Here is a 22,009-nt window from a genome sequence, read left to right as displayed (position 1 = left end):
TACCTAAGAAATTAATTAGCTGGTTCAGGTGTGTTTGATCAGGGTTGGAGCTGAACTTTGCAGGATGGTAGCAAAGCCACTAGATGGCAAGCCTGTAACCATTAGCCGAAAAAGCGTAACGGCTAAAGCTAACGTTTCCGGTCTGGCAGTACATGGGAATGGGGAATTCTTAATGGATGTCAATGGAGGAGAGGCTTCACTTTGCTGAATAAACAGCTTTTTAGAGAAAATGGCTTATTTAATGAATCAGCAGCCTATCTGCTAATCTTTAACATGTTTTACACTAAACCAGGGGTCACAAAACTTGTTCCTGGAGGGCTGGTGTCCTGCAGAGTTTATCTCCAACTTTCCTCAACACACCTGCCTGGAAGTTTCAAGTATACCTAGCATAACCTTAATTAGCTGGTTCAGGTGTGTTTGATTAGGGTTGGAGCTAAACTCTGCAGGGACCTCGGCCCTCCAGGACTGGATCTGGTGACCCCTGCACTAAACAATACTTTTGGATTTAACTATTTTTGAGTTTACCACGCAAAAAATACTGTTTTATAAAAGAAGTCACTGACTTTTTGCAACAGGTGGGATTGAGTTTACGGCACTTTTCATTCATTCCGACGGAATCCGTAAACAGCGACTGAGTGTCGCACAACTCTGACTGAAATTCAGTGATGTCAGGCTGTAATGTGATTGGTTATTAAGAGACATGTGATCCCAGGTAGCCATTACGCTTTCTCCAATAGTAATACAGACCCTCTCATCTCCCTATAGTAAGAAAATCTCTGAGGGTAGATCTCCAGGAACAGGACTGGGGGCCCCTGCTATAGAACAAGGAGTGGGGTGAATTGAACAGAAGCAGCACCAACATGCACTCTTAAAAATAAAGGTACTTCACAATGCCATAGAAGAACCTTTTTGTCTAAATAGTTCCATAAAGAACCTTTAACATCTGAAGAACCTTTCTGTCTCACAAAAGGTTCTAAGGTTCTTCAGATTATAAAAAAGTAAGAAAGAGATAGTTCTTTTAAGAACCTTTGACTGAATGTTTCTTTGTGGAACCAAAAATAGTTCTTCTATGGCATCGCTGTGAAGAACCTTTTAAAGCACCTTTATTTTTAGGAGCGTGGAGCTGAGAATCTGAAGGATCTGGAGTGATTCTGGATGAAGGAATGCTCTCTGATGTCTTGACAGGTGTTCTACAAACTCAGCAGGCATTATAGGAGAAATCAATCCCATCAATTGTGACCAAAGAGTATTAGAGAAAAACATTTACTTCATAACCAGATTTCCACCCATTTTAAATTCTTATATTTCAATGAAAGTTTAAAGTTTGTAGATTTTTGTAAATACAAGTATAAACAACACAGATTTACTTTCACAGATTTCTTTGTTCATATTTACCGACGGTACAAACAATTTTGACCACAACTGTGTACTTTAAATACATTATTTTGATAATGTAAGCAGTCTGTAAGGCTCTTTGAAATAACAAATAAAGTGATATGCATCTATGTGGTCAAAACCTGGAACTACTTCATAGTCCTGCACACTCACAGGAAAGAAAAAAAACATTTCTCTGGAATTAAATTATTGGGTAAAAACTCCCATGCGTCATTCCTCCCACACTGACTAGACACAGCAGAGCAACGAGTCTCTGACATACGTTGCAGAATGCAGCACACTGATTCAGTTCATACTGACCTCTCTATCCAGCACATGAGATAGTTTACATCTACAGTAAACCACCCTTCAGAGGCCACTGGGTTTCAAAGGTAAATTTTATCCAAGTTATTCCATAATTACTCAGCTGTAAAGCCAATCGTGCTATTACACAATCCCGAGCCTCGCTTCTGAAGTGGGTTTGGTCATAAACACAGGGTTACGGTTTTGGCAGCCAAGTCAGTGCATTGTTCACACAGACGCCAGGATTCCAGCCTGTTTACGGTAAACGTGCGTTAAGCCGCACTGGCACGAGGCCTTCTGGGTTGGGACTTTTTTCACAAAGACAAGGAATCTCGAAGTCCTTGATTGTTTAAGCGCTCTTATTTAGTGGTGACACACAATATCTATTTATAAACTTTGAAGGTTTTCACTTTTCTCCCCACATAGCTTCATTCCTCTCTCTCTCTCTGGCTCTCCTGCGCTCTCCTTGGCATCTCCGGTGTGCTCCAGGAAGAGGGCCAGAATGTAATTGTTTAAAGAGACACAGTGAACTAAAAGACTTTAAAGAACGAAATGAGAGTGGAGAAACTTCACCGAATCATTAGTATCATACCGACCAGAAACGGCGGGTGAGCTGATCAAAATGATCTCTGGCCACTGAATTCCTGGACTGGATTGAGAACGGGAGTATTTTAAGAGATCTGGCAGCTTAAGTGTGTACATTACAGACTGCAGCTCTAAAATAGGAACTGCCGGCCTCTAAACTCTGCCCTAGTTTGGTCTTTTTGGTTTTCGCTACATGCTAATAAGAGTACGCACAGCTAACCACGCCGTTTGTCCTGCTTTAGATCCACTTGTAATATGACTGCAGCGAGTCTCTTCACAAGGTGTAAGCGAATCCCGCTATACCGCTCTCCAACTGCAGCTCTTTAAATACACGCCGTGACTCAGCAAAAGAGAGGGAACATGAGATCAGTAAATCACTGTGTCATGAAGGGAAAGACAAACCGAGAGAGAACGAGAGAATGACAGCTCATTCATAATCAGCAGAAAGAAGGCGAATGCCAGCCATGAAGATGAGATCGCTTCACACTTCACAGCCTCTGAACTGGCAACACAGCTACGCAAATCTATTCTTATCCATTTCAAAAGCCCCTCTCAAGAGAGCTGTTACTAAAGAAAAGGGCAGTGCCATAAAACTATTGGAAGTCTCGTATTTTTCCTCTGGATCTAGGGTGTTTCTGTTCCTTTGGCCTGTGGCTATTTTAAGCACTAGCTGGTTTCAATTAGATTATATAACATGGGAAGACTGGCAGTGTAGGACATACAAGTGGTTCTTTTGAACAACCCGATCCTGACAAAGCAGGATGATGCTGTGGCTTTAGCCATGACTATGATGGGTGAGTTATGAAGAACACCAGGTTACTGGAATAATACTATGCACAACACCTCCTGATTTTCCTTCCTGTTATTTAGCGAAGACAAGTCATTACTCTATTATATTTTGGGTGGCCGGCTGTCACAGATATAAAGACCCTGTAAAAATGTAGAGTTTACTGGAAGCTCAGTGGAGTCGGGCCAAACTGTCCGATCCTTCTCTTTCCTAACAATGGGCCAATATTGTATGAGGGCTGATGATCAGGCTTTCCACACGCATAAACAACCAACGTAAAGGAAAAAACATGCAACATGGTAAAAGCCAATTATTTTCCTTTTAAACTTAGTGACATGTACATTGCTCTAGCACAGAGGTTTTCAAACATTTCAATGCCAACGACACATCCAAATATACGATGATCGAACACCTTGAGTGACCCACAAAAACATAAAATCCGTTTATAATGAATGAGAAAAATGTTAAAGGATTAGTTCACTCATGAATTAAAATTTTCAGATAATTTACTCAACACCACGACATCCAAGATGTTCATGTCTTTCTTCCTTCAGATGAAAATAAATTAAGGTTTTTGAGGAAAACATTCCAGGACATTTTCTCCATATAGTGGACTTCAATGGAGACCAATGGGTTGAAGGTCCAAACTGCAGTTTCAATGCAGCTTCAAAGGGCTCTACACATTCCCAGCCGAGGAATAAAGGTTTTGGATGACATTTGGGGGACATTTTGTATTCTAGAAGTGAACTAATCCTTTAACTTTCACAACTAGGGCTGGGCGATATGGCCAAAAAAAAAACATTATCACAATTTTTTTTTTTCATATCAGGCGATGTTGAGAATTATCACAATAAATGTCAAACTTTTATTTCTTTCAAGTTTAAAAGCAGATTTTTGCTGCAATGTGAAAGCTGTAAAAACCAGACGGTTAACTGTGGCTTTAAACTATTCTTTAAAGTCAGAACAAGACAAACATTTTATGTCTTTTTTCCCCAGTCATTTTTCCTTTAAAAAAATTATCTTAATAGAATTTTTTTTTTTTCTTCTTAGTTCTGCAGTTTTAATGAATAATATTGTTTCAAATCAAGAAACAGGTTTGTGTTGCCTGATAATATTATTAATAAACATTTTTTGTCTCTTAGAAATACACATTTGATAGTAGCTTGAGTTAGGATGCAGACATAGATTTATGTTCATTATCAAAATCAGTAATATCTGTAAACATTTTAAGAACCTTATTTTTAAATGGTGAAATTTAATTATTCTGACTGTTTTTGTGTTTGTTTTGTTAATTAACCATTGCTCTTCCATAGTATCATGATGATGATACTGGTATCTGGTACTGGTAAACCACAAATGTAGCACCTCAATATACCATGGTAAAAATGTAATATGGTTCCTAGGTACTTGTCTGAAAAACAGTAGTCTAAATACATTTAGTATAAATGCATTTACTCTATAGCTTAAATCACAAAAATACTGTAATTATATTCCATTACTCCTCCTTCAAAACATTTAACACATCTACACTAATACAAGAAAATTCGACATACCCGCTTTTCTAACACAACACTACTCTGCAGTTAGTGTTACTACAGTAAATCTATGGTAAATGATGGCGACTGTAGATTAAAAAGCCTTCTGACTGTATCGTCGTGCACAGTGTTTCTCCTGTTTGACAGTGCCGTTTCATCTGGCTATAAACCGAGTCATTTGTGTTCTTTACTAAATTCAAGCTCTGTTTAGTGACCCAGACGCATCTGCTCTAGTAAGTTCTAGTAAGTATCTTTTGAATTTATCTTACATCAATCTCCTAATTAGTAAACCCACACAAACTTTCACTGCCTGTTTTCAATGGCTTCTAAGAAGGCTTACAGTAGAGCTGGAATAACAGCTTGGAAGATCAGAAAAAAATGCCTGATTTCATAATTTGTCTTAAATACAGTATCTGCTTTCTTCCCTACTTGGAAGAGGAGAGTCTCCATGGACTCTCGTTCTGTTTAAATGCACAAGCATCTTACTCAACTTTGACTTAATGCAGAGAGCTGGTCGCCGGCCAACACAGCAGCAATATCAGCTGTAAGAATGCATAGATGAATTTCCAAGTGCAGACTATTCCACAAGGACATGTGAGTCTGTGACACGTGGCTGAAACAAGACTCCCAAAAGCATCTCTAAGAATAAAAAAAAAAGAAAAGAAAATGATTCCAAGAACACTCATGGAAGAAATCTTTAAGTCTCACTTCCAGGAAAAGCCTGTACGGGACAGCTGAGGCAGCCGGCCCTCTGAAAAGGACAGGATCTTCACATGCTGCACCAGGATATGAGGTCTACAAATCATTCCTCACATGAAACAGATGCCACACCTGGAATACATGATCCAGGTGGGCTTTCTTCATCGAAAAAGACAAAGTCAGCTCAGCTGTTTGAGAATGACGTCTTCTGGATTCAAATCATAACACATGCGAGACGCTTCCTTAAACCAGGCTCACACTGCAGGAGTTTTAGGCCGATTTATCCCAGATCTTTCTATTCCTAGAATTGGAGAAAAAAAATCTTGTTGAGGACCTCGGTCGGTTTCCGATTACGATTAATATCAAACACGTTTGATATTAAGAATTTGGAATTGCGATGATCACGCCTATGATTACGTCAATACTTTCACAATAGCCAATGCGCAACCGCAAAACAAGTGCAACTGCTGGACGGGTCCACTGGATTGTGGAGATGGAGGAAACGGCTTGTGGTAGTTTTGCAATAACACGACTGTCTGTACAGTGTATTGAAGCGTACAACAACAGTAATCGACAAAGCGCTGGGCCTTAGTTTTGAACGTACCAGCTGAGTGTAGAAAGCTGCTAGCAAGCTAGATAGCTTATGTAAACATTAATGCTGATGTATCATTGATGATCTGCTGCGTGAGATCATGTGAGGCGCTCCCTCTGGCACGATAATCTTAATATTTTGCCGATTTGAGGGAAAAAAAAAATTGCGAAGATTCTCCTTATGTGTGTGCTGCAACCAGATTTAATAATCAGTTAGGATTTTAAAACTCCTGTAGTCTGAGCCCCGCCTTAGCAGTTTAAACCAATTTGTGAAGCACTCTGGCTTATCCCATTTTGGCTCATCTGCAGACTAATTGGGAGAGAGAGAAAGGCCTACATGAGGCAGGACTCCAGAATCAGTCAGGCTGAATCAGTCCTCAAGGCACTGGTAATGAACAGAGAGCTAGTTTCTCCTGTTCAAGCCTCAAAATTAAATAAAGTCATTATGGCTGAAGCTCTGGCAGAAACAGCATTCAGTAATATCCACATTTACAGAAAACATCAAACACTGTTTGTATTCAATTAAGGGTCGTATATGAATGTGGTTTAACAAAAGAATGGAAAACAGTATGAAATTTGCCTCCAAGGACACAAAGGAAAAAAAAAAAAATCCACCTATTAGCTAGTAGCCTATGGCTACGTTCACACTGTCAATTTTTGGGATTGACAACAGCATTTTCTGTACAGGTGTGAGAGTCTCGAAATGTCCCGATTACACAGCAACTTACAGTAGCTTCTCGAATACCGTCTATATGAACGTGCAACGAGAGACAAGCCCGTATTCCTTACCAGTAACCATAACAACAGTGACCAAAGTAATATCAAAGATGGCGACGTCAATAAAACTAAAAGTCTTAACACTTTCTGACACGACAAGAGTCGAATCGAGCCGCGAGTTCATTCATCAAACCTTCATTAACCGACAACAGCTTTTAAATTCTGGCGGGCAGAACACGAAACCGACAGGAGCGTCACACATGAAAGCACGCAACACACGGTAGACATGCTTATGTGTGGCAGAGCGTCTCTCTCGCACTGATTCACGTGACAGACAACTAGTTGTCCAGTCCTGTTCCGTTCACACAGCGCGTGTGCTCAGAGAATGTAGTTGTGAGTCCTGAAAATTTACGGGTGTGAATTTGGGTATGGGCTTGTTAAGTAACGATGTAATGCGTCCGTTGAATGCACCAACGAACGCCGTTTCCAGGTCCAGACCCCAACTCATTTCACTTGAGAATACCATCTCAGCAGCCGTTTATGAGCACTGTTTATTCATATTGATAATGTAAGCTAATTTACGGTGTACACTACAGTCTCCATGCTAACAGCGTCCCAAACACAAATTATTTTTTTAATTTATATTTTTATTGTATGGCTATCTGGGATTTCAGTATGGAGTTAGAGAGTAGGATTATAATTTTTTGCTAGTATTATATCACATTGTGAGTGTATAAATAGTACCGTTTGTTGTTTTCTCATGTCATCTAATACAGCGAGAGATGACGCTTGACGTCAGACTTAACAAGCGAATAGAATGCAGTTGTCACACCCATAAATAACTGCAGTGTGTGTGAACGTAACCGTATTAAAGGGTTAGTTCACCCAAAAATGAAAATTAGCCCATTGTTTACTCACCCTCTAGGTATCCTAGGAGTATATGACTTCCTTCTTTCAGATTAATGCAATCTGAGTTATATCATCAGTCCAAAACAAGTCCAATAAAGTGCATCCATACATAATAAAAAGAGCCTCACATGGCTCAGGGGGCTGACTGTAGTATATATCCATATATAAAATGTAATAATCACTTTAATCTAGCTTGCGTCGTACATTTGTTTACAGGAGCAAAGAAGGCAAAGTTTCCTGACTTTAGTACAGGAAATCCAGTCTCCTCTTGGTTTATATCAAAATTCTCCGATATTTTTCTTTACAAATCCTCGTTTTGAACTTCTAATTCATGACCGTTGGTTTGTTTTGGTTTTTCCATGGTGTGTTCACGTTTGTCACATCTGAACAGCGCATGCGCAATGCCGACATAATACTTTATCCGCCCGGAGCTGCTTCCGTGTACAACTGTTAGCGCAAGTGATTCTTATGTTTTAAATATTGATATTTTCTTACAAAAACACATCGATTCACTACAGGAGGCCTTTATTCACCCCCTGGAGCCGTGTGAGGCACGTTTTATAATGGATGGATGCACTTTATTGAACTTGTTTTGGACTGATAAAGAGAAACACGTCTATGCCGTTCTAAAGCTTGGAAGGTCCAGGATAATTTTTAATATAACTCCGATCGCATTCGCTGAAAGAAGGAAGTCATATACACCAAGAATGCATGGAGGGTGAGTAAATAATGGGCTAATTTTCATTTTTGGGTGAACTAACCCTTTAAGTACTCAAATACAGGACTGACAACCGTATTCTGCTGCTGTGTGAACGTGGCCTATGATCTGATCTTGCTGCTTAGGTAGATTACTTACAGAAGTATTACATACATACTTATTTTACATACTATGAATTAAAGCCTAAATAATGAAAAACAGTACAAAATTCATTATGGTATGTTTTAATTATTTTATGTGTTGCTAAATGCTGCAAAACATATTTTAGTTTTAAAGTAATCGTTCATCCAAAAATAAAATTCTGTCATTAATTACTCGTGTCATTCCAAACCCATAAGACCTTCGTTTATCTTCACAACACAAATTAAAGATATTTTTGATGAAACCCGAGAGCTTTCTGACCCTGCATAGACAGCAACACAACTAACACGTTCAAGGCCCAGAAAGGTAGTAATGACATTGATAAAATGAATCGATAAACATAGATTCTTCTCTTCTGTGTCAGTCTTCAAAGCACGTGAGTAATTAATGACAGAATTTTCATTTTTAAATGTATAGCAATAGATTTAATGTCATGTAAAGGAAGTAGCAATAGATCATTTCTACGGCATTGTGACACACCTCTGAGTGATTTTTAAAAAAGATGAAAAATCGGAGGGGACTTAATTCCATCCATCAGTTGCTGATGGGATGAAGGACAATCTGAATGCAAACTTTCAGTCAAAGTAAAGGGTTTTAAGCATCACAAAATAATTGGATACATCACCAGAGCAAACTCTGTCGTTGCACAGGAAGATTGAGTTATGATATTTTTATTAAAAATTACAAGGTCTTTTTTTTTTTATTATACTACCAGTCAAAAGTTTTTGAACAGTAAGATTTTTAATGTTTTTTAAAGAAGTCTCTTCTCACCAAGCCTGCATTTATTTGATCCAAAATACATCAAAAACAGTACAATTTTGAAATGTTTACTATTTAAAATACCTTTTATCTATTTGAATATATTTTTAAATATATTTTAAAATGCAATTTATTCCTGTGATTTCAAAGCTAAATTTGTAGCATCATTACTCCAGTCACATGATCCTTCTGAAATCATTCAAATATTCTGATTTGCTGCTCAAAACATTTATTATTATTATTATTATTATTTGTATGATGATGATGTTGAAAACAGCTGAGTAGAATGTTTTACAGTCAACTCCTTTTCAGAAACAAAAACTGTCTTGTAATGCCCAACTAATCATTAAAAAAGTTCTTTAATGTTACTGTACTCAACATATGATGCTGCAACATTCAAAAATAATGCCAATATCATTAGGCATCACATTTATCTAACCTTGAAAGCATTAGCTTCAATAAATAACATCTAACTGGAACCAATATAAGACATTTCCTCCTGCACAGGTTAAGGGGAAGTAAAGGAAACTGTTTGGCCAGCTGTCCTCTAACAGCTTTAACTGTTGTTTTGTATTGCCCTACAGTTTATTGTTTTAACACCCACATGATGTTGCTTTTGTCACAGGGGGAAAAAAAAGACTGACAAATTACCAAGTAACCAATGCCAAAAACATGCCAACAACACTTTCTTATAACACACTTAGATTCTTCAGAAGAGCTCTTGGGTAAACGTATTAGGCGAAGCATCCACTCATGTCACGGTGAGCTCTTGACCTTTGGCTGCTGAGAACATACTTCATGGCTCTTTTCTTACATCAAGATCTGTGCAGGCATCTGCTCAGCACCATTACATCATAAGGCTCAAGAGAGCATTAACACCACCATAGTAGAGCATGTAATGCCCAACTACTGTCCCATCTGTTCTGGAAAGCCCCCTGCCAGTTAAACTAACACCTTACAAACCACAGGACATCTAGGTAAATCAAGCCAGGAGACATTCATTACGCTTCTCAGTATGTTCACTATATGAATGGAAAGTGTAAAACTACTTCAAGCTCAATACCAAAACAATTAGGCTTGCAAAATATATCATCAGCTGAAAATTTGTATCAGACGATACTATATTTATTTGTACATGCTCATTACCTGTACTTAAAAATGATGAAAAACATGTTCATTAACTGAAATAAAATTTAAATAAAATTATTTTATATATATAAAAAAATAAAAATAAAAGCATGCATGCTTTGCAACCATTTAACACACATTTAAAGTTAATATTTGAAAAGACAAATAATTTATTAAAACTGTAATTTTTAAATTTCAAAATGAGCATGTTTTTTTTTATACTGTGCATTATAATGTTGTGGTAACAATTCACTTGTAGCACTTAAAATGACTGATTTTAGTTTTTGGTGATTAAACAGAGACAAAATAATATGTTGTTTTAATATCAGACATAAAAATATTTCAAGACCACAACTACCTTAATATTGACAGCAATAAAAAAAATGCTCATTTACCGGTTCCTCTTATTTCTCCAGATGTTATATGAGAACAAAGAGTGAGCTTATATTATATATAGAAATTGATTTTTCGAATATGAAGTTTCACATTTGTTGTGGGGCTTCTGTTTGCATCGTCCAACCAGCACACAGTACAAGTCCGGTTGAATAATTCATTGTGTTTGGCTGCGATATGTCTATACATCCTTGTGTGTGTGCATGAGAACCTGATACTCCTCTAACACTTACAAACACACACAGGCACACCACAACACTCAAACATACACACCGATATACACAACCCATGAAGGACATGTTACTGAGCGCTCACGTTCCACATTCGAGTGTGGTTTATAATAGCCAGGTATAAATGAACAAAAGCAAATAAGGCAACATAAAATATATGACAGCTGATGAGTAACATGCCATTTAGCATGCGTCAAGGGCAAGGGAGATGATGTGCTAGCGGGGGAATGATGGGACACTTTAAATGGCAGGAACCAGTGGTGATCGTATCGTATTCTCCAGATGGCCGGCTATCTCCTCTCCTTTACATGGGCCGGCCAGAGCAATTCAAGCCTCCCTGGGGACACGAAGAGCTTGTGCGGAGGAGCCCAAGTTATTGAGTCCTCAACTGCTCATCCCCATAACATGAAAGGGAAGGCCGCTCACTAGGCCGCAGCTATTGCTTCAGTCAACCATGACGAACGAACCTGGACTCTAGGAACTGCTATCTGATCACTAAAATGCTTGTAAAAGGCTGAGAGATAAAATATGTGCCTGATCACTTTCTGCCTTCAAGTAACGCTTTTTAGTGTTAAAGGAAAACCCAAAACTGAAAATTCTGTCATTAATTACCCACCCTCATGTCGTTTCAAACCCGTAAGACCTTCTTTCATCTTCAGAACACAAAGATATTTTTGAAATCCAAGAGCTTTCTGACCCTGCATAGAAAGCAATGCAACTGACATGTTCAAGACTCAGAAAGGTAGTAAGTACATTGTTAAAATGGTCCATGTGACATCAGTGGTACAACCTTAATTTTAGGAAGCTCTGAGAATACTTTTTGTGCATAATGAAAACAAAAATAACTTTATTTAGTAATTTCTTCTCACTCACAAGGTGAAGACTAACATGGAAGGGAAGTAGTTAGTTCAATGAAGTCGTTTTTTTTTTGGTAGTTGTGTTGTTGTCTACCCGGGTTCAGAAAAAAATCTTAATTTGTGTTCTGTAGATAAACGAAGGTCTTACAGGTTTGGAACGACATGAGGGTAAATAACTAATGACAGAATTTTCTAGGACTGCCCTCGACTAAAGATTTTCCTGGTCGACTAGTAGTTGTTTATTTTAAGCATTAGTCAACTATTAGTCACAAATTGATTAAAATCCATATAAATCAAAACACCGAGCCTATAGCCAGCAAGAAGACAACATTAATGTTTTAATAATTTAATAAACTAGCTTCCTTTATTTCCGGCGACACTGAATCATCTGCAGTAGAGATGCAACTGTATGCATGTTTCATACAGATTACATAATTTGAGAATATTTGTTTTCTTTTTGAATTGGTTTATTTGAAAGTAAATTCACACTCTATAGATATATTTTTTCATGTCTGCAAGGCAAGCGTACATGGAGTTTCGTGCTCAAGTTCACAGAAGCTACATCCCATTTGCTTTATTTTACAAAAACACAATGTTTTTTTGTTATAGTGAGTGCACACAAATAAATGTAGAGCCTTTACAGATTCGAAAAATGTATTACTTTTATCTGTATGACCAAAAATGACTAAGTGTTTTAAGTGCAAGTGACCACACCGACGCCTCCATCTGTCAAGCAGTAAGCATGCTACTATTCGGTTTTCACACTCTACTCCAACACTTAAATAGCGCACATTTTAAATTGTGCAGCCATGTGAAGTTGCTACTACAAACATCTTTCAGATGAAAAGCCATATTTGAGGTTAATGAATTATAGGTGAGCAACAGCTGCCCAAATGTACTGTATTACCACAGCCGTTAACAATCTGTCAGTCATGGACCATGTGACCTCGCCATTTTTTTTTTTCTGCAACTAAGTGACTAATACAATTTTGGTCGACCAAGCCTCTTATCGGGGTGCCTTCAGGACAGGTTTGAAAACCACTGTATTAGGGGGCAGCCCTAGAATTTTTATTTTTGAGTGAACTATCCTTACAACATCAAGAGCTAGTTTGATCACTTACATTTTCACAAGCTAAAATGCAATCACGTTTACGGCAGGGCAATGTATTGATGTGAGTGTAAAACATTTACAACAATAACTAAAGGTCAGATGTGTAATACTTCCTTCTATCTTGGTTTATTGTGCATTAACTATAAGTAAGCCAGCTGTAAGTCAAGAGTTCCAGCAGAACTGGTTGAATGATATGGGTGAGGCAGAAGAGGCTACAGGGGTTTTAGGGAAACCTGTATGGAAACAATTATTATATTTGCAAATTCATTTGGTATTTTTTTTGGAGCGAACCTGATTTTTATACTTTTATAATGTGATAAGCATATTCACTTTTATATGCTCAGCCGCATTTTATTTATCAGTTAACACAGATTTTTGCCTCAGAACAGTTCTGTGACCCATTTTTAGTGCATGACCGAGCAGTTGAGATCCACAGAACTAGGTGACGGGTGAGCGAGAGGAACAGGATAGGACTACTCCGGTCTCCGGACATCTTTTACAAACCATGTAACACAACACATAACAGCTGAGCACTTGGCTAAATATCACTGCCTCTTATGGAAGCTGCTATCGAAGATTAAGTTTCATATCAATCCCTAAAGAGCCACTGCATGCTGCAGTATCACAGAGAGAGAAAGAGAGAGAGCAGACCTGCTTCTCTCAGTATTGGGAGGCTTCCAGTGCCCCGGATGACCCCCGGTGCGAGAAGGACAGGATGAGGCTCGGTGACATTAGCACCATGTCGTCCTCACGCTCATCATTTAAATGCTCAGTGGTAAGAGCCAAAACAGGAAAGACCGTAACAGGCAATTACAACTCAGTCACTCCGCAGGGGCACAGAGTTTAAATAAAGATTTCTCTGGGCTTTGTTATTGAGACAAATACACAGTGTCTGGTTATGTAAACGAAAGAGAACATAAGTTCAGGCCGTGGTTGAGTGACCAACTTAACCGCAGCCTGACTTTCACTGCAGACGAACATAATGTTTCTATTATGATGTCACAATAACTGTCTGATAAAGCCATTTTTTAATGAATAACTTGTAATTTATGTAAAACAAAAATGTATTAATCTTTAATATGTAATGAAAAACATTTTGTGCATACACCATCTATGAGTCAGAGCAAAGAACTGTACAACCGTGCCTGAAAGAATCACAGCGTTTCTGGTTTTAATCACAGAGACGGAAATAAAAAAGTGAGGCTGCGTCTAGAAATGCAGACTTTCTGAGTGAGTACTTCTTTTAAGTAATTGTTTACTTAGTGACTGTTATAGAAGTATGCTCTGTATAGTATGAATGGGTACATTCTGAATGTAATCTGGTTGTCATTGTCATGTGACCTACCAGCATCAGTCACTTCAATGCCATTCACAAATCCTCTCCCGTGGTCTTGTCGGATAGTAAAGTGTCCATCAGATGCCACTTCAGAATCTAGTTGTAAACAGAAGGTCATCTGGGGACTTTTTGCCTACTGAACACTGTGATTTCAGACATACTATTCTGTCCACATACTCTTTTTCACCTACTATATAGTAGGTGTACAATACTAGTCAAAAGTTTTTTCTTTTAAAGAAGACTCTTCAGTGTCACATAATCCTTCAGAAATCATTCTAATATTCTGATATGCTGTTCAGAAAACTATTATTATTATTGTTATTATCAATATTTCTTCAAAGAAACATGAAAAAAAAAGTATACTTAGCTGTTTGTAACATAATAATAATGATGAATATTTTTTGAGCAGCAAATCAGAATATTAGAATGATTTCTGAAGGATCGTGCAACGGGAGTAATGATGCTAAAAATTCAGCTTGGAATTACATTTTAAAATATATTCAAATAGATAGTTATAAAATAGTTATTTTAAATAATAAATATATTTTACTGTTTTGCTGTACTTTGGATCAAATAAATGCAAAAGAGCTTCTTTAAAAAAAAAAAACACTAAAAGTTTTACCGTTCAAAAACTTTTGACTGGTAGTTTATGCGATTTCAGATGCAGAAGTGATTTCGGGTTTGGTATTAATATTTAACCATATAGGCTTTCATACTGCAACTGAAATGGTCAAGAATGTGACAAAAAATAATATGACTCTTATGAATGGGTTCTTTTTAGTGAGTTAGTAAAAAAATATTCACAAAACTGACTCATAAAGTAGTTTTGAATCATTTACAGCTGTAACTGAACGCCCACGCTAAATGATGAGTCATTTTTTGGTTATGTAAGATTCTACATGAAATATTTCTGACTATTGCTTAGCAAAAACTGTACAAATCAGTAATTACAGAAATACAAAACATGACTATAAGTTTTTGTTCCGAAAGGGAACAAAATCACTTCTAAGCAACTATCTTTACTCAATAATTCTGTATTTCTGTCATTTAATAAAAGCCATTTAGCTTCTAAATACTTAAGGCCATTTTACCTAATGGTTTCCTAGTCATTTTCTAGTCTGCAACCCTCAACATGGGTGATTTCCAGTCCAAGTTTGGGCTTTAGCAAATCTCTAACACAATAACGTCTATTCAACTTCTGGAAACCCATAAATGAGGCTATATGTGACCCTGGACCACAAAACCAGTCGTAAGTAGTATGGGTATACATGTAGCAATAGCCAACAACACACTGCATGGGTCAAAATTATCGATTTTTCTTTTGTGCCAAAATTTATTAGGATATTAAGTGAAGATAATGCTCCATGAAGATATTTTGTAAATTTCCTACTGTAAATATATCAAAACTTATTTTAAACTTTTTTTTTCTTTTCTTTTTACACACTCAGATTTTCAGATTTTTAAATAGTTGTATTTCGGACATCAGTTGTGTCTCAGAATACTGTCTTATCCTAACAAACCATACATCAGTGGAAAGCTTATTTATTCAGCTTTCAGATGATGTATAAATCTCAATTTAAAAAAAATTGACCCTTACGACTGGTTTTGTGGTCCAGGGTCATATATAATGGAATCAGATAGAAATGCAATGCCTGGCCTTAACAAAACAGTAAACACTAACTTGTGTTCCCATATGGGAGGACAACCAGCCAGCTCTGTTTCTGGATCATTAACTTCAACAAAGTGCCATCCAGCGCATTCAGTTCAACATTCGCGCTCATCTAATCAAAACTAATTCAGCCATGTTGCTGCAGCAATCATTTCTGTATGCTCCACCAGCTGCCACATCTCCCCAGGTGTGTCTGAATCCATGCTTCATGACCAGTGAATAATGAAGTCAGCAGTATATAGTTTATATGAGAGACAAACGATATGTCAACCATCTTGAGGGTGCGGTGCCATATTCCCTGTAAATATAGTCGTCCAGCAGACCCGAGGTCAACGCAGATGATCCTAAACTGAAAATTTCACTTGCATTGAAAAGTAGGCCCATGCATGGAGCTTTAATTATAGTGACCGTTCAACCGCAAAGTAACAGACTGAAATCTAAGCTATATGATTGAGTCAGGTCTGCTCTCAAGGGACGTGTTAAAGGTATGGAACAGCTTTGCAAAGACAAGTATGCCCTGTTTAATTTACAGATCTGCACAATGCTCCTGAATTAGTGATGAGATGCATGTTTGGAAGTGTCAGCAGTCCTTCAGGGATACACCAGGACAACTGGAAAGAAAGGTTGCACCCTCTTGTGCTTTCAAACTTCTATGACTTACTTTCTTCTGCAGAATACAAAAGAAGATATTTTGAAAAATGTTTCAATTGCTTTTGTCCCAGTGAAAGACAGTGGGGTACAACACAACACCCGACTGACTTTTACTGCTTTGACTAAAATATAATTTTACAGAAATGCAGGTTTAGAATATCAGTCCTACAGTCGCTGTATTATTTGCATATGTAGGATTATACTTCCTCCCATTCATTTTTTTTTACAGGATTCCATGTCTGACAGGACCATGAAGACTGTGTGACTTAATTTGACATCACATAATGGTAGAGGGAACCTCCTCATTACCGTCCACCACTGGCCTCCAGATCATAAATCTCTTTCAGCGTAGTCCGAACTCCAATGATAGACTGAGTGCCTTAGAAAATAATTTATGAACTCCGTCAACACACTGTACCGAGGAAGGACGGGCACTGCTTGCATAGTGACAAAGACAAGATCTTTAAATTAACACAGAATAAATCTGTAAACTTGACTTAAATTTGTGTGTCCCTTTTCTGGCAAAGACATTTAAGGGTAACGTTACATTTATTGCATCATACCATAAAAATTATCAATGGATATGCTTGCTGACGTGCATATAAAAATAAAAGCAGTTTATATAATATGCACATGAAAGACTTTGGTAGGATAACATTGTAACCTTGTTAGAATAAGCAAATTATGTTTCTTTTAACAAAAGAACTGTAGTAGCTTTTACAACCATTTCTATAAGACAGACACAACTAGACATAAACTCTACACAAAGTCTATAAAGTTGTCATCAACTGAATGTTTTCTATGGGTAACATAAAAACTGTATCAATAAGTCAACTTAATGTCATGCCAACATACCAACAAGTTATTAGAAAACTGCAAACGTCAATATTATGTGGCATTAAGTCAAGAGGAAAAGCAAATCAGAACAAATCACTGCTCATAAACGTGCAAAGTTCATTCCCAAAATGCATGTATAATACACAAATGTTAATCATTAAAAATAACAGTGGTTAAAAACAAATTGTTTCTCGTCTCCCACTCAAATCGATATTGATTACTGCTTATGAAACGGAATTAAATCCTTGCACCTGTGGCACAAAACATGAGCACACTGTTTAGCTAAAGCTAAGATTTTGTTTCATAACCACTGGATAGACCTTAAACGCAACAATGGATACGAATCTTACCATGTTGGACGCCTTAGGCAAGTCAGTCCACTTTCCAGATCTGAGATGATCTTCATTTCCTAATATTTTGCGAGCCACAGGCTACATTAGCCAGGCTGCTAAGTGTACGTCCTCTCTCCTCCATGTGCTCACAGCAGCACACGCATAGTGCAGCGCTTTGCATAGAGTCAGATCAGAGCTTGACGTCACTGCGCGACAACTTTATCCATTACTGCACAAAACAGCTATAAATTAACTTGTGGCTCGTAGTTTTATTCTATATAGTCGATTTAGCTTCATTATCATCCTAAAAGTAACTGTAAATACCACAGTGCTTGACGCTTAAAACGTTTACCCTAATATGACAACCTGCCTCAGACAAGAAGACCCCGTCTGTGGGAGATTTTACTTATTTAGGACTCCTGAACTTTTGGTTTTCACCACCAATGATCAAGGCTTGGTCATAAGGACACGTACTTGCCATAAAGAATGTAATAGTCATAATGTATTTGCTTGAAAGTATACGCAGAGCATCAAATGACCCAACAGTATTTACCTGTGGATGTTAAGCTCCACATATGTGTATGTGATTCATTTGGAGGATGTTTTAATATTTCTTTAAGTCATGCACCATTAGAGTATTCTTAAAAGAGTGAACCGATAAGGTTTAAACATGTGCAACCAAAAAAAAGGCACACAGGCACATATTTAGTCTGTGATTTTGTCTTCATCCATCCAGTGGTTTCCTTAATCTTCCAACATCCAGTTAGCAGGACAAAAAAATGATATTGGAGAAAATGAAGTTAAAACTGGCAATGGAAAGGAGGATGCATGTCATCTACTAAACCCTTAAACACCCACTTTTAGCAAACATGGGATTTGTGAGTTGAAAGTCATGAAATGACCTGGTTTCCTTATGAGAGTCCCTATTCCAGTCTTCAAAACCGCTCTTGAAAGGAAGGTGACATATTTTTCTTGAACAAAGTGCGTTAGAGTTTTTCTTAGAAAGTTAAATGGCAATGCTAATGCATTTCATAAAATACTACAGCAGTTTCAGAGAAATTACTCTCGAAATCAGACACTCATCTTTATTTTATTGTATAATATCCAGTTAACTAAAACCGAGCCCACTGTAGGCATCACTTACTCAAACCAGCGTAGCCAAGGTGGTGAACAGTCAGTGACAGTGAAATCAATATGTAGATGTGTGATTCAGCCTAAGTGGCTTTACGTAAGGCACTGGCTTTGATGCTTGTAAATAGAGAATGTAATTCTAACACAAGCATTAGTCACCCTTAAGTTACAACAGATGATGGCATTGCAAAGGTAAATTATGTAAAACAGAGAGTCTTACATAGACTAAAAGTATGCAAAATCCATTAAGCATCAAATGAGTGCATGACTGTATCTTCCTAATGGATTATCTAATTGAATGCTTTGAAGTCATTGCCAGACTGAAAGAGACAAACCAGTCAGGATTAGTCAAAAACACAATTTTATAGAGAAATGCATTTTATGATTCAGAAATCAACAGCATCTTGAATACATATGTGCAATATGTACAAAACTTACAAAAAACAAAACATTAAGTTAAGGCCAACAGCAAATGGAACCGCAGACCATTTTATTACTAAAAATAAAATTAAATACAAATAAATCTAACCTCCATTAAAGTTCAAATTGAGGCAGTGTAATTGTATAAATCAATGTCAGATTGCTCACTACTTGCCACACCCTCGACCTTGTATTGCCTTGACAGAACCATACAAGGATGCTTAAAACAAGTTCAGTCCATAAATTAAGTCCAAGCAACTTAACAACTGCTTAACTGCTCAAGTCTCTGTTTCAAATGTTCACATTTCCTCCTTAACTGCTCTTTAAGCGAGATCAGTTTTTGTTCATCTTCTTGCATGGTCGCTATGCACTCGGTCGCCTTCTTGAGTATCACCACTTTGGCAGCTTTCTCGTTGTTCGCCACGTCAGGAATGACGTCTCTCAGCGCGAAGAAACTCAGTTTGAGTTCGTTCCGCCGTTGCCGTTCGAGCACGTTATGAGTCCTGCGTTTGTCGTTATCCTCAGAGTCCGACGTCCTGGGACTCGAGCATTTTCGGTTGTGGCTAATGTTTTTAAGCACCCGGATGTGATTCTCGAATTTAATCCGCTTGACTGCAGGCTGCTCGCTCCGCGAGGATGGGTGGGCGGCGTAGTTGTGTTGGTGAATATTGACGTGACACCGCTTGAGGACGACGGGGCTCTGATGCGTTGCGTTCGCGTCAGGCTTTTTCACAGACTTTCGCTTTTCCACCGTGACGACGTCGATTTCCTCCTCCTCTTCGTCATCTGTTTTGGATTAAAAAGCAAACAAATTTTAATTTGCAGCTCAACTGCGTATAATAACGTGTGGTGGGCGGGAGCGTCTATTTACGCAACTGACGCTCCGGTTCAAGAACGCTTTAACCACCACAAATTCTTGTGTTATAATTACAGCTTATAAATCAATACTTATCTAAACTACAAGCTGACCTGTCAAACTAGTACATTCAGGTTTAGTCATCATAAAAAAAAACCTCACTCACCGGAATCACTGTCACTGCTGCTGCTACTCCCACTGTTTGGAGGAGTATCCAGTGGCAGTGTTGTGGAAGTCGGTGTGGATGACGGTTTACACGGCTTTGAGCTGTCAGTCAGCGGGAAGGGAAACACTACTGATGGGTCAATGCACTGTGAGGCAGGGGTGCTCACGTCCTGAAGGTAGCTGACGTTAGGGCTGGACCGACAGCCGTCCACAGAGTCACTCCTGGAAGACTCTTTCCTCGCCGCCTGGAGCGACGCTAATCTCTCCGACACCACCTTCTCTAGTTTAGCCGCGGCCGAGAAACCGCTCCACATACAGTCCTGAATGATTATCGACTTCAGAAAAGACTGGGAGTAGTCCGCGTCGCAAATAAAACTATGGTTGACCACGTCGTCCCCGAGAAACTCCGAAACCATTTCCAGCTGGTCGGCTGTGGAGGGGAAGGGGTCTGACAGTGAGGGACGCCGGCTCGGGGAGAGCGGCGGAGTGGGGAGCAGTTCAAATTTCTTCCATATATCCTCACTGGGCGCCGGTGGTTGTCCGTGCTGCTGGGTATAGAAATCCTCATCCTCGTTGTCGAAATAGAAATAGGGCTGGTAGGAGTCGTAGTCGTAATCGTAATTTTTACTCGCCATACTTGAATTCAGCGGCATGGTGAATGCCTGTGTAGAATAAATTAGGGTTAAAAGCTGGTCCTTTAAATGTTGCACAACTAGTGATTCACCTTAAACTTAAGTGCAGTACTTGTCTTACAAACTTATCAACTTAGTAAATGTGTCACGTATTAAATAACACAGAATGCTAGTCATTAAGAAAATTTAAACACCTGAATTCTAAGAATACAGTCTTTATGTTATGGTCCAAAGATAGTTCTACACAAAATGAGAATAACCGTCATTCAGAAAGACTTACCGTAGCTGTAGTAAAACTGAATGAAAACTGGCAATATAATCAGATGTCAGTGTATGAGAACTATCAGGTGAAAGTAAGTCCAAAGTGGGAGTGGGTCGTGCCGCTAAACCTGCGCACTTCTGCGACTACAGCACCCGAGCGGCTGCTTGTCATTTACTGCAAGATTTCGAACAGCTGCTCCCGCGGGTTTTAATACTACGGATTGTTTTTCCCCTCCCTTACTCTAGATATTCATCCGCCGTTCCCGCCAAATGTGCACGGCGTAGAAAGATGAACAGAACACAAATGTTTCTTCTTAGTTATTCTATTAACACGGAACTGAATGATAATGCATGTAGCGGTGAAAAAAGATTCGTAAGATGTGATCTTATTTAATGAAAACGATTTAAACATGGAACTACTTTTCATCGCGGACTTCTGGGGCGGAGCTTTGATGAAAACACTGCACACTGAGTTGTGTATGAGGATGATTCCGAGAATCTACGGAGCGTAGTACACCAGAACCCAACGCCTCTTATTGACACAGTTTACAAGTTCTCCTCACAGCTGTCTGTCCTGGGTGTCAGAAAGAGTGATTTGATATACATACACACCCTCAAATATGTAACTGTTGAATAAAAATAAATGCCCGGGCGTCCTAATTATCCAAATTAATTATTTCTGTTAATAACATTAAAGTAGTCCGACTCCTATCGATTATTTTCCCTTAATGAGAATTGTTCATTTTTAATGCACTGTTTATTGTTAATAAATACAGTTACTGTCGTTATTTGCATTAAAATAATGCTGTCATCTTCCGCTTATGTTGTGATCCTCATTGTCATAGCCATTATTATAAAATTAATCAAAATCTGAGTCATTTT

The 22,009-nt window shown here is 38.2% G+C and overlaps 1 protein-coding gene and 1 long non-coding RNA gene across 7 annotated transcripts in view; both read right to left on the bottom strand.

Moving 5' to 3' along the window:
• The window catches only part of LOC127178725 (uncharacterized), a 59,345-nt gene extending 41,507 nt beyond the window's left edge, over positions 1–17,838 (bottom strand). For 4 of the 6 annotated variants that reach the window (XR_007829426.1, XR_007829425.1, XR_007829428.1 and 1 more), the window contains exon 1: positions 17,681–17,836. This is a non-coding gene — a long non-coding RNA (uncharacterized LOC127178725). Of the gene's footprint in view, positions 1–17,680 lie in introns of all 6 variants that reach the window. The other 2 variants (XR_007829427.1, XR_007829429.1) reach the window with 2 other exon arrangements.
• Positions 17,839–19,137: 1,299 nt separating this feature from the next.
• Positions 19,138–21,319, bottom strand: mycb (MYC proto-oncogene, bHLH transcription factor b). The gene is made up of 3 exons (XM_051095878.1): positions 21,147–21,319; positions 20,236–20,896; positions 19,138–19,999 (listed from the first exon to the last, which is right to left on the bottom strand). Exons 2-3 carry the CDS (start codon positions 20,885–20,887, stop codon positions 19,473–19,475), a joined length of 1,179 nt encoding a protein of 392 aa, XP_050951835.1. The 5' UTR covers positions 20,888–20,896; positions 21,147–21,319; the 3' UTR covers positions 19,138–19,472.
• Positions 21,320–22,009: the final 690 nt, after the last annotated feature.

This window comes from Labeo rohita, chromosome 2, assembly GCF_022985175.1.
Source record: "Labeo rohita strain BAU-BD-2019 chromosome 2, IGBB_LRoh.1.0, whole genome shotgun sequence".
Classification (NCBI taxonomy): Eukaryota; Metazoa; Chordata; class Actinopteri; order Cypriniformes; family Cyprinidae; genus Labeo; species Labeo rohita.
Note: the sequence above shows the minus strand (reverse complement) of the source record. Positions and strands in the feature narration are given on the sequence as shown.

Excerpts from the sequence above, each read along its gene's own strand:
- mycb (XM_051095878.1), bottom strand. The coding sequence starts at position 20,887 with ATGCCGCTGAATTCAAGTATGGCGAGTAAAAATTACGATTACGACTAC. Across the intron at positions 20,000-20,235 it reads CAGCAGTGACAGTGATTCCG|ATGACGAAGAGGAGGAGGAA; the intron begins GTGAGTGAGGTT and ends AATCCAAAACAG.